Source organism: Labrus bergylta, chromosome 15 (assembly GCF_963930695.1).
Source record: "Labrus bergylta chromosome 15, fLabBer1.1, whole genome shotgun sequence".
Classification (NCBI taxonomy): Eukaryota; Metazoa; Chordata; class Actinopteri; order Labriformes; family Labridae; genus Labrus; species Labrus bergylta.
This window is the reverse complement of record NC_089209.1, coordinates 26,500,762-26,512,762: the sequence shown is the minus strand read 5'-3', so window position 1 is coordinate 26,512,762 and position 12,001 is coordinate 26,500,762. Positions and strand designations below refer to the sequence as shown.

Below are 12,001 nucleotides of genomic sequence, written 5' to 3'. Positions count from 1 at the left end.
AATAACTTTCAACAAACGGTAAGTGGATTTGAGCCTTTTTATTTATTTTCTAGTCTTCTGACTACAGCAGGTCACACCTACACATTCACACACTGATGGTAGAGGCTGCTGTGTGAAGAGACCATCAGTATTAACTCATCCTTTTATACACATCTTAACGCTGTCAACAAAGTGGCAGGACAAATTTAGGGTTTAGGGTCTTGCCCAGAGACACATAAGACATGTGGCTGCAGGAGCTTTGGGATCAAACCCCCGACCTTGCAGTTGACTGACTCTACCACTGATCCACAGCCACCCACCAACAGGGAGAAGGCTTCTCTCCCGTGTCCACAGCGTGTCCTAATCTCCTGTTTACTGGCAAAGACTTCATCAACTTTATTAGAGCAATGTGTTTCGTCTTATGACCTTCATCAGGGTCATCCAAGTTTCACAACCCTGATGAAGTCCACAAGTCAAAATACATCGGTTTAATAAAGTTAAAGGAAGAATGTGCGACTTTTTGATCCAGTAGCTGTCTCTCCTCCAGCAACACACCTCCAACCCACTTTCACTCGCATTCACACAAAGGAGTGCAAGCAGCGGACAAAAGTGTCCTCAGCTCGAGCTGTAATCACCTCCTGCCTTGTTGTGTTAGCATGCTCTTTAGTTAGCGCTCTTTAGTTAGCTCGTAGCTTCACATTGTATGTAAATTAACACAGAACAACTTCTAACATCTAACCAACATCTAAAAACACTAAATAATCAGTGAGTATGTTCTTCTTCTTCTCTCTAGTTCTTGACTAAAACAGCTTTTATACACAAGGGGAGGAGCCGACCGTCCCGTCCATGTAAACACAGTTCTGACAACAACACAGCCAGCGGGACTCGAGCTTCTCACTCTTTGTAGACAGTCATGACTTAGAGAGACATTTACACAGGATAGACTGGATTTCTGCTGTATTTTTATTCTTCATGATCGCCATACTACAAGTGTTGCTGGGGCTCTTCGACCTGATTGTGGTTCTTAAAAAATAATCAAAGCCCTTTAGTGGTCGGATGTTGTCCTTCATATGATGTGTGTATGATGAAGTGTGTAAGGTAACTTATTCCAGAGCAGTATCAGGGTGAGGACAGGACCTCTTCTGAACAAAGTAACACAAAGCTCTGCATTGCATTTACAGCAGAGGGTCACAGAGGTTAGAAAAAAGTCCTTCCACCAGTTTAGGACTTCAGTGATCCTCTTTGGTATATTTTATTTTTTTGGGGGGGATTCAATGTGCAAGTGCTTTAAGTCATGAAAACTAAAGAATGAAGGCAAAACCTAACCCTTCAAATCAAAACCTCTTGTGCACACAGGAGCTGGGGTCAGGGGCGCCGGTAGAGTGGTGGTTAGTGCGTGCTCCCCATGTACTGTACGGCGGCTAAAATCCTCCATGCAGGTGGCCCCGTGTGCGGATCCGACCTGTGGCTCCTTTACCGCAAGACGTTCCCCACTCTCTCTCTCTCCCTGATTTCCACTGTCCTATCTCTAAATAAGAGACACACACACACAAAGCTGGGGTCAGACACTGGAGCTTCTGTGACTCAGCTGGCACTATATTTGGGATCATGTATGAAACTTTGACTGGCTGTGCTGTCCGTCAGAATTTAATCTATGTGTCGGTAACCTCTCGCAAGCGGTGAGGTGTACGGTACTGTTAGCATGTGTTTCTGTTGAAGTGTGTGTGTGTGTGTGTGTGTGTGTGTAACCACCATGCAACATTATACATCAGCATTACTATAAGTGCACAGCCCCAAGTGAAGCCAGCGCTTTAAGCCACTTATCCACAGAGGGACCAAAAGAGGCTTAACAGAGCAAGGGCCAGCTCGTACTGTTTACAGACACAAATTAAATGATTTCTTTATTTGGCTCAGATGGGGGGGGGGGGAGAGAAGGCTAGACCCCCACCGCTTGATTACACCATCCTGATATTAATGCAATGATAAGCACCTCTGCTTAATGACAGATCTGCCTTTCTATGTCTTTTTTTGATTGAAGAACAGCTTAAGGGGAAAGCTTCGGCCGGCCCTATTAGAATTCACTATTTGAACTAAAGACAGACTTTATCCGACTCGTGGATGGATGAAGACGGCGACACGATGAGGAGAGTAAATAACAACATAACTGGACCTCTAATCTGCTGCTCAGCTAACCTGGCTCTGCTCGTCTGATGTTCCAAAAAGAGGATTATGACAGGGTTTGGAAAATGAAAAAAAAGAGGAGAAGGTCATATTGGGAGCTGTTGTGCTCTTATGTAATGCTGCTACACTTTGATGGAAAGGTTCACCTCTCTGTGTAAAGGGCAAACTGATTTCATCACACACACAGAAACACGTAGTGAGATAATAATAAATAATAATAATACATTTTATTTAAAGGCGCCTTTCAAAACTCTCAAGGTCACCTTACAGAGCAGAGATAAAAAACAACAAAGTAACAACACAATGATAAAATTAACATTAAAAAACACAAATGTACAGGATGTAAAGGAGTTATGAGAACGGGTGGAGAATGATCAGACTGAATATGCCAGTTTAAAAAGATGTGTTTTGAGATGAGATTTGAAAATGGAGAGAGTGTCGATATTACGGATTTGTGGTGGGAGGGAGTTCCAGAGGTGGGGGGCAGAGCGGCTGAAGGCCCTGGACCCCATGGTGGACAGGCGGGCGGGTGGTGCAGTGAGTTGAATGGAAGAAGAAGACCTGAGAGTGCGGGTAGGTATGTTGATGTGCAGGAGTTCAGAGATGTAAAGCGGAGCGAGGTTGTGGATGGCCTTGAAGGTGAGAAGCAGAATTTTGAAGGTGATGCGATGTTTAACCGGGAGCCAATGAAGCTGCTGTAGGACAGGGGTGATGTGATTAACAGAGGGCGTTCTGGTGATGATGCGAGTGGCAGAATTCTGGACCAGTTGAAGTTTGTGGATGGACTTGAGAGGGAGACCAAAGAGAAGGGAGTTGCAGTAGTCAATGCGGGATGTAACCAGGGTGTTGACAAGGATGGCAGTACTGCTGGGAGGTGGAGGTGAACCTGGGCCTACCGCTTGAGATGAGAGTCTCAACACATGGGACGAGCACCCTAACCACTGCGCCACCAGCGCGCCCCACATGTTAGTATATCAAAGGGTTCAAAAGCTTTCTCTCATGCTACACTCATTGTAAAAACTCGGGGGGGGGGGGGGAGTCCCAGCTACATGATAAAGTTCAGTCTTTTGAGTTCAAAGGATCACACAGCCATGAAGATATCTGAACCTTCTCCGCCATCTAGTGTCCGACCTTCATCGTAGCACTTACATCCTCTGAACAGCTGGAGCACGTCGTCTACAGCTCTACAATTCATTTACCAGATGCTTTTGTCTACAGCGAAGTAGGGGCCTACATCAGAGAGTTAGTACAAGCAGAGGCGTGTCCAGGTGGGTGGCCAGGGGTGCCCCTTAAAATCTTTTAAAAAATGGCTATCTGCCTTGCTGGAGGTGGGACTTATGTTCGGGCCGTGTTAATTTCTTTGTTAGTGGATTAAATTGTAAATATTAGTACATCTGTTTCTTAAGACAGGTGGGAAGGAAAGGTGTGAGGCTATAAAAAAGGATCCAAGTAGCAGTGTTTCAATACGGACACACAGAATTCAGGAGTTTGAATGTTTGTTCTTTAAATTGTGACCGCAGACAAACATCTTATTGAGTGCTTAAGAATTAAACTAACATGATGTCTATGTTGCCATCTCTTGTGTTATGTTAAAGTAGATATGATAAGAGATGGAAAGGGTAATTAAACTAAATTCATTCAAATGCCACCCCTGCAAAAGTGCCCCAGTTGAAAAAGTCTGCACAAGGGGCTTTAGACAAAAGAAAAGTAGTGTTTCAAACATTTGAAGAGTGGACAGAATAGTCCAGGGGTCAGGTCCATCCCTCGGAATGTTTTTTTTGTGCTACCTTCTATTTTTCTGATTTGACATGAAACCCATGGTCAGTTGAGCAGGGGTGTGTCCAGACTTTTTTAGACTGGGTTTTCCCCACTGGGGAACTGACTTGTGCAGGGGTGGCCTGAAGTTTGTGTGAGCATTTATTTCCCCCTTCTGTCTGCACTAATCACTGGATAGCCTAACGGTTCCGCCCCATGTACAGAGGCTATAGTCCTCATTGCAGCAGCCATTGGTTCAAATCTGGCCTCAGCACCTTGCTGCACCAAGTGCAGAGTGGTTAGATATGTGAAGTCTTAAATGGAAAACTCTCAGGTGTGGTGGGAACTGGTTTTTTGTCACACTGATGCAGAGAGCACATTTTGCAGACGAAATGTTGGAGGCATGAAATAAAGAGAGAGCTGAGACATGCTGGAAAAAACAACCCTGTAGAAGCTCTTTCCAGAGGAGGTCTCCTGTTTAAACTAGATTTAAGACTGTTGACAAGGAACTAGTGTCAGAACCAAACCGATGAAATAACCAGTGCTCTCTTTAATTACATTTTTGTATTACAATTCATACATTTCACATTTGACCTTGTGACCTCTGAAGAAGCAGAGTGGGGTTTTAAGGCACAACTTTACCAACTATGAAGAGTGAAAGGCTTGAAGAGGGCAGAAAGCAACACTTGTAGTATAAAGATAAACTTTATTAACTTGATTAGACCGACGTGTTTCGGCTCGTGGCCTTCATCAGGGTCATCATGATCCAGTTTCAGCAGATGGCTGCTCATCAGGATTCTGGTTCTGCTCGGGGTTTCCGCCTCTTAAAGCAAGTTTTTACTTGCCACTGTAACTTTTCTAAATGTTGCTTAGTTCTCATGATGGATTAACGCTGGATCTTTGTAGATAATATAACAAAGAGTAAGGTCTTTGACCTCGGTTTTGTAAAGTGCTATACGAATAAAGATTGATTGATCGATTGAGTTTGGATTTCAGGAAGCCGAACTTAGGTACATTTTCTGGGAGTGCCCGGTGATAGAATCCTTCTGTTTAGAGTTTCATAAAACGCTTTAAAGCATTCTTGACCTGCCCCTCCAATGTACCACATTCTGTGGAAATGTAGATTTTCAGGCATTGGGGGCTGATAAATACCTGTTTGGCATATTGATGTCTGCTTACAAAGAAGTCATCACTAGGCCCTAGTTATTTCCTGAAGCCCCCACGATACAGTGTGGATTGATGTTGTAAATTATATTTATGTTGTGGAGAGGATAATTTTCTGTTTGCGCCTATACAAATAAAAAAAAATTAAGCTTTGGACCAAGTGGGCTTACGATGTAAAAAAAACTCTACAGAAAGATTTAATTGAGGTGCCCAACGGCCCAAAGGACTTGGTGATGTCATATCTTAACAAACATTGTTAAATGTTGTCTTACTTTTATTTTCTCAAGTCTTTTCTTATATGTTTTTCATTTATCCAGAGTGCACACTTTCTCTCTCCTAATTGTGCATAGTTCTTGAGGACTGCAGAAGAAATTCAACAGTGTCGTGTTTGCTACGTAATATTGTCTGCTGTCCAAAAACTCAAATTAAGAATTAAAAAAGGTGCCTTCTTACTTGGGGACAAGAGAGAATTAAAAAAACCTGAATATGAAGAAACAACTAGTCCGCAATGAATCTACCACACATCCCTCTGGGGAAACGTTGCATTGCTTTGAAAGAAGACCCTCTCCTTCAGTCAGCCTGTTCCATGCAACCGCTAGAGGGCGACATGGAAAAATTACAATAGTTTCCAGCCAACAAAACCTTCCGGTCCTGTGTCTGTGGGCAATTCAAAACAAAATCCCGTTGGTGGTAGGGAACCATTGGAAGCGTACTAAAATGCTAAATTCACTAGATGATTAATTAATTTACCCGACGTATTCAATCAACGAGACTGAGTGAGGACGCAAACTTCCTTATGTTTTTCGTTTTCCAGTTCATTCAAAATGGGCCCTTATTTTGAAACGGTAATCCGGAAATAGTTATGACATCACGTCGCCTGCCTTCTGATTGGCCATCTTCACGCTGCTGCTGATGTGGTGTTCCCAAGTTAGCAAAAACCTCCTGAGCCGACACGAACCGGCTGATTTTTGTTAAAATAAAAACGTTTTTTGTCTAATATTAAAAATGCCTTTTTATCAGACGTGGGAGGAGTTTGCCCGGGCAGCGGAGAAACTGTATCTGACGGATCCAATGAAGGTGAAAACGTAATATTGTGTGATTAACGTAAGGTTAGCATGCTAGCTGGATAGCGTGTAGCACTGTCGTGTCTTAAACGGTGTGTTTGATTTTTGATTTTTGATTTTTTTAATTGAAACGTTGTAACTCAAAGTGTGTGTTGTGTTGCAGGTCAGAGTGGTGCTTAAGTACAGACATTGTGATGGAAACCTGTGCATTAAAGTGACCGACAACGCCGTGGTGAGTGACATGAGGAGACGTGTTGTTCAAGTTTCACCGAAATCTACAATCAACACTGAAACACCCACAGGCCTTTTATTTACTTTCTGTTCCCATTGTCTAATGTAGGTTACCATTCAGAGGTTTTCTGTTTAAAAAAGGATTCTATCTGAGATGCTCAATAACTCATAGTGGAGTAATCAGCAGTAATGATCAGTTTTCTGATTATTGATTACTCTGCACAACATAATGATCATGCTGATCTCGTTTCCACATGTTATCATCTAAGGGTATCTGTAATAACTCGTATTGTATCTTGTGCGCACCACATCATTGTAGTTTGATTTTTTACTTTATTATTGTGTCATACATCAGGGGTGTAGCTAAATTTGGGTTCGATATGGTTCTCAGTTTTGTAGCTTTGGTTCGATACAGTAAAGAGACCTGATGCAACACTTTTATTTCTTTTTTAAGAACATTTACAATTTCCCTTTTGTACATTGTCTTAAGTGCAGCATCGACAGTTCAGACTTGTATAACATTTTAAATGAAGCATCGTAAAATCATGAGTAATCATGTTTAATAATCGTGACTCCAGGGGCTCGGCAGGCCTCGAGTATTCAGCAGTAACCATTAGTTTCCTGCTTAATTGATCAATCTGCAGAACTTTTCAAACACTGTTTGATTAAAAAAAATCTCCTAGTGATCTGATTCCCTCTTTAAGCTAGATAAGATAAGATGTACTTTATTGTGAAATTCGTCTTGCACTCTGTGCTGCAGATACAAAAGAATAATAATAAAAATTACATGCATAGAGATCATACCAAACATGTATGTAAAAACACCTTCCTGCAGCAGTGACATATTGCACGGCCCCTTGGTACATCCTGCATTATCTGTTAAAGGTGTGGGGGGGAATCGATTTATGTAAAAATACAGATCCTTATCTTAGATTTTAAATAGATCCAAAAATCTGTCTTGTTTGTCTAATCAGTCTCTCCCTGCTAAGGCTAGCTCTTTAACTCGGCAGCAAAATATTCAGACAGGTGCTGTTGCTACCCATCAGCACCTGTCTGCCTTTTTCCGAACAGTTCGACATGTTTTATTATCGGCGTCGGTGCGGTTGGTGAGATGAATCACTCTGATTGGCTGTTCGGAGGTTTCATTCAGGTTCAGGAAAGCCCCTTGAGCATGCCGCCGTAGTATCCATGCTTTCACCCATTAGTGTGGTTTCTCCTTATTTGTCTCCTCCGCCTCTTCTTTTCTTTTTCCACTAAAAGACCAAGGGCTGACAACGCCAGCGCCATTTTTAACTTTTTATCAGATATTATTCTCCATTAGTAGCTACCTATAATACGAGTGGTGAGCGACAGCGGTGTGAAAATGGAGGGTCTGCAAACGGAGCTGCTGCTCATCTGCAGTTCTAATTGACCTCCTCGATTTCATCCAAACATTAAGTTAAAAAAAAATAACCGGCAGTGAGTGGGAGGGGGGAGTGACGTTTATATTCTGTGATCGGTGCAAGACCGTAGACTGTAGGAACTCTTGGTGAAGTCTGAGTGAAAAATGTTGCTGTTTGCTTTCACACATACAGCTCAGCCCGAAAATGTCAGGAGTTTTCCAGGAGCTTTGTGCAAGTGTGAAAGCCCTATAAGATCTGGAAACTAGTATTAAAAGATTTTACTTCTCGTGTTAACCGGCCCAGCTGAAATTAAAATCCTGGTGCCACACCTGGAATGGAAATGGGAGTGAAATGGCACTTTTTGAATACATAGTTATGATATGATTATTTATTTCTCCACTGTTTGTTTAATTAAATGACATAGTCGCTGTCATTACCCTCGTGGTCTTTCTGTCTATCCCCGTAGTGTTTGCAGTACAAGACGGATCAGGCCCAGGACGTGAAGAAGATCGAGAAGCTGCACGGAAAACTGATGAGACTCATGGTGTCCAAAGAGACGCACAGTGGTGCCATGGAGACGGACTGAAATGCTCTAGGAGAACTAGAGCATGTGGACTGAGTTCAGTGGACACAATGGTTGTTGAGAGCACAGAACCACCGGAGTGCGATGCAGAGTCTGAGAGAGAGAGGAGCAGAGATAAAGAGAGAATGTAGGGAGATTGATTTGGCTGCCTCCGCTGATCTTATACCATCAGAGATGTGATAAACATACTGTATATATTTTATTCTCTCAGGATTTTGTTGTTTTTTATGCTACCTGTTAGTCAATAAAACCCCATTATTCTACGTGTCCTGGAGGGGCATTTTGTTCACATCTCTGATGGTATGAATAAAACAGAAACTCAGTGTAGGCCGCTGAGTGATGTAAGGAAATGTACAGAAGAGGAAACGAGGGAGGGAGGGGGGAGGGTGGTGGTAGAGAGGGATGAACAGATCCTTTGCAGCTGAGTAAGCAGCGTTGGCACCTTGATTTGTCTGAAGGACTGTATTTATTTTCATTTTTAAATGAGATGTAAGACGGAAAAGAAGGTGTCACATGATATTTTTTTTTTTTAAAGAACAACAGTGAAGCTTCGTTGGGTTCAATGTCAGCACCGCTAATGGTTTCATTTTCTATGTCCTCATGGACTCGTGCCACATGAAGCAGGACCTTTTGATTTAGTAAAAATAACCCCACCACCAATAAACAACAACAACATGCCTCTGAACGCCATGTCATCGCCTCAGAATAATTATGTTACACATGTTGAATAAAAGTTTATTGACCCCAGTAAAGCCAGCTTCTCTCCTGTACTCATTGAGTAGTAGGGTGATTCTTTTTCTTGGATCTTAACCTGACAATTACTTTCCATGTGTTTCTGTTCTATGTCATGAAGTAAACTACATTGTGAAACAGATGTTTATCATGTGGGCGACATGTGAAGTCAGGGTTTCATATGTCACAGGATGATTTTTTTCCCCAGTTGTATGTATTCGATACCTGCGCCCTAATGAAAGGAAAAGCGTTCAGTGAAGACATCCCTCGCTCCAGTCATGCCCCGAAATCCTACTGATGATTCCACAAATCATTATCAGACGCTTTTATCCAAGGCGACGTACATCAGAGAGTAAAAACAACAAGCCGGTGTGTCTGATTGGACACACGGGTGCTGACAGGAAGTGACCAGAGGCAAAGCACAACTTCAACGGCTGTTTTAAGCGCTTTGAGTAATCAGAAGACTAGAAAAGTGCTATATAAGTTCACATTTACCATTTCAGCATCAAAACCATCCTATATATAATCATCATCATTGAGTGTTCATAAAGCTTTTTCTTAAAGGTGCAGAGGGACTCTGCAGATTGAATGCAGTTTGGTAGTTTGTTCCACCACCAGGGGGCGACAGAGGAGAAGAGATACTACTTACCATACCACATGGACCCTCTTGTCTTGGCCCCCATAACTCAACTGTGTAGTCCAATGGGCAGCCGGATTCAGGATATCACCAGTGTCCCTTCACCGGTCTTTCACCAGATTAGTCCCACGACACCTCGTCCCAGAGTCAGTCACTCTGCTCTTGTGCAATGTTTGTATAATCACCACAGACTAAATATTAGATAACCACCTCTTCTTCAAGCTCAACATTCAGGAATGTATGTGAAGGTACTCCTCACTGTGTTGCATTTTAAAGAAACTGTCAAGATTGTTTAGACAAAACATGGTGAATATAAATTTTGATCTGAAATTACGTTTCAGTGAGCTAAATCATCTGTTCCTGCAGGAGGCCCCGGAAGTTCATCGTCAGCAGCCGCCATGATGGAAATGCTGTCTCAGCCTACCTTTCAGTTAACCTAACAACAGGCTGAGAGCTGGAGCTGAGGCGGGTTTTAAACCTCTTGATGAACCTTTAGATCGCGTCTACCTGTCTTATCAGGTCAGCTACAAACGTATTATTATCAAAATCAAAACGGAGCCCCCTGTACAGTGTGTTCCCATGATGACAATAACTAATCAGACCCATTTGTTTTTGCACCAGGCTGTAAACATGTTTATTTATGCTGTAAGCTTTTTTGCCTATTGTGTGTATGTGACTTCTGGTTGTCCTGGAGCCAACCTCTAGTGGACACACATCAAACTGCAGGATTTTGAACTTCCGCATTGGCTTCATTTTTCAAGACCAGAGGTTGCTGCTTGGTCCTACACCGTGTAATTAAGTACTATCACACGAGAGGGAGCGATATTGTTCTGAACATCAGTTTCAATTCAACATATCATTATCAGACACTTTTATCCAAAGCGACATCAGAAAGTAAGAACAACACAAGAGAGGATCTATGAGGGGAGGAAACAACGTCAGCAATAGCAAACAAACAGCTTTATGTCGTATCAGACACACAGGTCCTGACAGGAAGTGACCAGAGGCAAAGCACAACATCCACATTTGTTCTTGAGAGTTCTAATCAAAATCAAAACCATCTTAAATATTGTCATCATCATTATCAAACAAAACCATCATCAGCTCTGCTGTGATTCGGGGTGGCTGCGCCTGTTTTGAGCTTTTTACTAACATCTGGGGTGCTGGGGCTAAAGCTGCACAGCTGTGATTAATGGTAAATGAACTTGAGCTTGTTTATTTCTTTTCTAGTCTTCTGACTACTCAAAGCTCTTTTACACAGCAGGTCACACCTACACATTCACACACTGATGGTAGAGGCTGCTGAGTAAAGAGATCATCAGTATTAACTAATCCATTCATACACATTCATACGCCGCAGAGGGAGCAACTTGGGGTTGAGTGTCTTGCCCAAGGACACATTGGACATGTGGCTGCAGGAGCTGGGCATTGAACCTTCAACCTTCCTGCTGAGAGACTACTGACTCTACCACTGAGCCACAGCTGCCCAATGTGGCCCCAACAGCTTAGACAAACACACACATTACAAAGATACATGCACTCATACTGTAAGTGTAACTCTTAGTTGACCTCCTAGAAGATTTCACTTTCTCTTTAGAGATTAGAAACGTCTTAGCCCAGAAAGCCTTTTGTTGCGTAATAATGACTTGTGCTAAAAGGCATGTTAGATGATATGAATACAGTCTGGATTCTAACTTGGATCATAGCCTGACAGAAAATACAGACATGATCTGAAAATATGAAGTTTGGGATAATTAAGACACCGTTTCTCCAAACCATAACTTGTCAACCAGAGACGGCTGTTTTTACAGGTAATGTCAACAGAGTGTGTATTAAATGAATATGTATTAACCAAGTGTGAAAGATCTTAAATGTTTATTGTATGCATGAAGAACTCTTTTTATGATTTAGTAAATTAATACCTTATTAACAGATTACAGTGCAAAAGAACGACTGCATATAATATCTATTAATGATATTAATAGTAATCATTACTGATTAATAATAACAATGTTCTAAAATGATATTATAATAAGAGTAATAATCAGATAAAAATCTATAATATCAATACTGAATAACACTAATATCTCAAATATACTTCAAAAGAAATTAAGTGTGTGTGTGTGTGTGTGTGTGTATGACATATAGAATGAAATGATAAAAAGATTAAATGATAATAAAAGAAAATGAACATATATGGTAAAAACAAATTCAACAATTGCATAACTCTTTTTGATCTTTCAACAGTATGCATGGCAACAACATGTACATTTGCAAGATGACCTTAAAGAAG

At 41.7% G+C, this 12,001-nt stretch overlaps 1 protein-coding gene across 1 annotated transcript; it reads left to right on the top strand.

Moving 5' to 3' along the window:
* The first annotated feature begins 5,975 nt into the window (after positions 1–5,975).
* On the top strand, positions 5,976–9,095 carry srp9 (signal recognition particle 9). Its single transcript, XM_020652429.3, has 3 exons — positions 5,976–6,156; positions 6,307–6,375; positions 8,223–9,095. The coding sequence occupies exons 1-3, from the start codon at positions 6,085–6,087 to the stop codon at positions 8,340–8,342; spliced, it is 261 nt and encodes an 86-aa protein (XP_020508085.1). The 5' UTR covers positions 5,976–6,084; the 3' UTR covers positions 8,343–9,095.
* Positions 9,096–12,001: the final 2,906 nt, after the last annotated feature.